At 34.7% G+C, this 4,261-nt stretch overlaps 1 protein-coding gene and 1 pseudogene across 1 annotated transcript; one reads left to right on the top strand and one right to left on the bottom strand.

Annotated features, from left to right (window-relative positions):
* The first annotated feature begins 1,259 nt into the window (after nt 1-1,259).
* Nucleotides 1,260-1,865, top strand: LOC131627079 (uncharacterized). The gene has a single exon (XM_058897905.1). It carries the CDS (start codon nt 1,260-1,262, stop codon nt 1,863-1,865), a length of 606 nt encoding a protein of 201 aa, XP_058753888.1.
* A 1,035-nt stretch (nt 1,866-2,900) lies between these two features.
* LOC131627077 (uncharacterized) lies at nt 2,901-4,034 on the bottom strand (annotated as a pseudogene).
* Nucleotides 4,035-4,261: the final 227 nt, after the last annotated feature.

The following is a 4,261-nucleotide window of genomic DNA, read 5'->3' as shown; positions in this document are numbered from 1 at the left end:
TGGTCACCTTAATTCCAAAAATAAAGGAGGCGAAAACAATTAAAGAGCTCAGACCTATAGCTTGTTGCTCCACTCTTTATAAAATCATATCAAAGATTCTCACTAGGAGATTGAGCAAAGTGATTAAAGAAGTGGTGAATGAAATTCAATCAGCTTTTGTGCCTGGTAGGAGTATTCAGGATAATATAATCATAGCCCATGAGCTGATCAAGGGATACAACAGGAAACATCTATCCTCTAGATGTACAATGCAAATGGATGTTCAAAAAGCTTATGATACTGTGGATTAGAACGCTTTGGAGCAGATTATGCAGGAACTAAGTTTCTCTAGTGAGTTAATTTCTTGGGTGATGATTTATATTAACAAAGTTTCATATAGGTACACAATAAATGGCCAAACTAGTAGAATTCTTAAAGCTAGAAGGGGCCTCAGATAGGGGGATCCAATATCCCCATTAATTTTTGTTCTGATAATGGAATACTTGCACATATACATGACCAAGCTGCACAATGATCCTGAATTCAAGTTCCATCCCAAATGTGCTAGATTAAAGAACACTAACATTTGTTTTGCAGATGATCTGATGTTATTTGCCACAAGTGATGAGCAGTCCATAAAGCATATGATGAGTATATTGAAACTGTTCTCTGACTCTACAGGGCTGCAAGCTAACCCCATGAAGTGTAAAGTGTACTTTGGAGGTACCAAGGAAAGGGACAAAGAGGCTATTCTGAAAATCACAGGGTTTGATGAAGGATCACTTCCTTTCAAGTATCTTGGTGTTCCCTTATCTAGCAGGAAGTTGAGCATTAATCAGTGTCAACCTTTGGTAGATAAGATTGTGGCTAGAATCAATCATTGGACTGCCGATTTGCTGAGTTTTGCAGGAAGAAGCCAACTTTTGAAGAGTGTTCTATTTTCTGTGACTGCTTATTGGCTGCAAGTGTTTCCTTTGCCTAAGAAACTCATTCATAAGGTAGAAGCCATTTGTAGGATGTTCCTGTGGAGTGGGAAATTAGAGGGAAATAAAAGGGCTCCAGTTGCTTGGGAGAAAGTTTGTGACCCAAGAAATGTTGTAGGCCTCAGTATTATTTCCTTGATGGACTGGTCCCAGGCTTTTATGCTTAAATTACTTTGGAATGTGCAAGCTAAAAAAGACAAGCTATGGGTGAAATGGCTTGATGCATATTACATAAAAGGTAGAGATATCATGTAGTGGAATCCCCCAGCAGATTGCTCATGGATTGTCAAACAAATGATGAAAAGTAGAACTGTGATTGGTTATATTCAGGACTGGGAACAAAGTCTGCAACTTGAAAAGTTTCATACCAGGGGGAGATATCACCTGATTAGAGATGATAGAGACCAAGTTCCATGGAAGAAAATTTTCTTCCATAATAATGTTAGACCTCAGGTGAAATTCCATTTATGTCTTGTGTTAATGAGGAAAACACCCACTAAAGATAGACTTAATAAGTTTGGTATTCTAACAGATAAAGTTTATTGTTTTTGCCAAGAGGACGAAACAATAGACCATCTTTATTTTGAGTGCAGGTATTCCAAGAGGATATGGGAAACAATCTTGCAGTGGATTGGTTATAGAACGAACTGTGGAAAATGGAGCATTGAGAAGGAGTGGATTATGAGAGAAACAAACAAGAAAGGATGGAGACAACTCCTTCTGAAGAATGCTATTGCAGAAACTGTGCATATGATATGCAGAGTGCGAAATGAGTTCATTTTCCAGAAGAAGCAACCAGATGAAGATTGTGTTAAGCAACTGCAGTACATAATTGTTGTAAGATGCAACATGGTGGAAAAGCTTAGAAACCATATTAGCATAGAAACCCTCAATATTAATTGATGTGTGTTAGCTGGATGTATTTGTCAATTGGTTAGCTTGTTGTTTTGGTTACCGAAATCCATTTGGATCGGTTGTACTTTACTGTTTTTTGAGGAATAATAAAGTTATCTATTCTCCAAAAAAAATATAATAAAAATTGAATGTTTAATGCCTACCTTCGTTATTGTAAAAATTGTAAAATGAATTGACCACACAATATAATTTAATACATGATAAAATTTACAAATTTTCTCTCTTTGATTAAAGATGAAAAAAATAGTTAGTATAAAACAAAGAAATAAAAATAATAAAATTGAATACAAATTGAATATAGAAATTGAGGAAAGGTGAATAATTTGGACACTATTTTGATTGAAAATTGAAGAAGAAAGGAGAATGAATTCTTTCATCAGAATGGACCGCAAGAAAACAAAAGTTTTCTTTTCCTTTTTCATATATTTCTCGATCATATAAGAATTAGTTTTAATAGGAAAATTAAGAGGTGAAGCGGTTTAATACTTGTATTTAACAAATCTTATAGGTACAACAACTAAGAGCATCTTCAACCATGAATCTATTTTTGGGTTCTTTATGAGACCTATTAAGTCACGTCAGCTTAAAGCAACTCAATTAATTTTTCACTTCAATGGTGCAACTCTGAAGAACTCATACTGGGTCACACAACTTTACTTTATAAATTAATATTTAATTCATATTAAATTTTATATTATTTAAAATAATAATTTTAATTATTTAAATTAAAATTGATCTAAAATAAATAAAATTCAAATTTAACTTATAATTTAAAATGATAATTAAAATTAATCTCAAATACATGACATATAATTAAAAACAATAAAAATAAATAACATCACATAATTAATTAAACTTAAATTTCGTCATATTCATGTCCAAAACGTTCCCAAACATACTCGACTAGATCTCCTTGAAGTTGACGATGAACTTGTTTTTCACGAATACTTGCTCTTCTTTGTAGTCTTGTTGCAAGATTCAGATGAGGACCGCTAAATGTTTCAGTTGTTGAGTTGTTGTTATTCACATTATCATAAGAGTAATCAAATTACCTCCATATGTATGTCGTTCGTCTTCCACAATCATGTTGTGCAATATGATGCAGGCATATATGGTATGCTTGAGGGTCTCCATATGCCAGGTACATGTTGGGTCACGTATAATTGCAAATCGAGATTGAAGCACTCCAAATGCCCGCTCCACATCTTTTCTAGCTGATTCTTGATGTTGAGCAAATAATTTTTTCTTTTCTCCCTGTGGCATTGAAATGGTTGTGACAAATGTAGCCCACTCAGGATATATACCATCTCCTAAATAATACCCCATATTATATGGTGTCCCATTGATTGTATATTGCACATTGGGAGCATGTCCTTCCAAAATATCGTTAAACACGTTGGATTGCTTTAACACATTAATGTCATTGTTTGAACCTGCAATACCAAAAAAAGTATGCCAAATCCATAAGTCTTGTGATGCCACTGCTTCAAGCATGATTGTGGGCTTACCATGATCAACTCAACAATATTGTCCTTTCCATGCAACCGGATAATTTTTCCATTCCCAATGCATACAATCAATGGAACCCAACATACTTGGAAAGCCACGTGACTCTCCCATTTGTAAAAGATATTCAACATCAGTGTTGTTAGGCTTTCTCAAATACTCAGCCCCAAATACGGCATTCACGCCCTGAACGAATCTTTGTAAGCACTCAATTGAAGTGCTTTCACCGATTCGAACATAATCGTCTACAGAGTCAGCAGGAGACCCATACGCCAATGTACAAATAGAAGATGTACATTTCTGCAATGGTGAAAGACCTATTTTACCAATTACATCGAACCTCATATGGAAATATTCATCATGATTTCCAAGTGCATCTACAATTCGAAGAAATACATGACTATGCATTATGAACCTTCTTTGGAATTGAACATATGTGTATACTGGATTTTCTGAGAAGTAGTCATTGAATAATCGATTGTGCCCTTCTTCACGATCTCGATCTACCGTTGTCCTTCTCTTTGGCCGAGAGGAACTTCCAGATTGACGTTCATTCTGAAGCTGTTGTTCTTCATCACTATCGTCCATAAATTCTTCTTCAATCAACTCCCAAAATTCTTGATCGTAATTATCTGAATTGTCTGGATCCATTTTAGTGAGTAAAAAATGAGAGAAAAATGAGAGAAGAATAAGATGAGAATGAGAAAACAATGACATAAGTGGTAGCAGTGGCGGAGTCAGAAATATTATGCAGCCTGGGCAAAAACTTTACACCATTGATTATTCATCTGTTTTAATTTTCACACCCTATTTTTACTAATTTTGCCCCTAATTTTCCCCCTAATTCTATCTTAAAATCGACTAATAAATTGGGAGAG

Source organism: Vicia villosa, unplaced genomic scaffold, assembly GCF_029867415.1.
Source record: "Vicia villosa cultivar HV-30 ecotype Madison, WI unplaced genomic scaffold, Vvil1.0 ctg.000349F_1_1, whole genome shotgun sequence".
NCBI lineage: Eukaryota > Viridiplantae > Streptophyta > Magnoliopsida > Fabales > Fabaceae > Vicia > Vicia villosa.
This window is presented reverse-complemented; position numbering and strand designations above follow the sequence as displayed.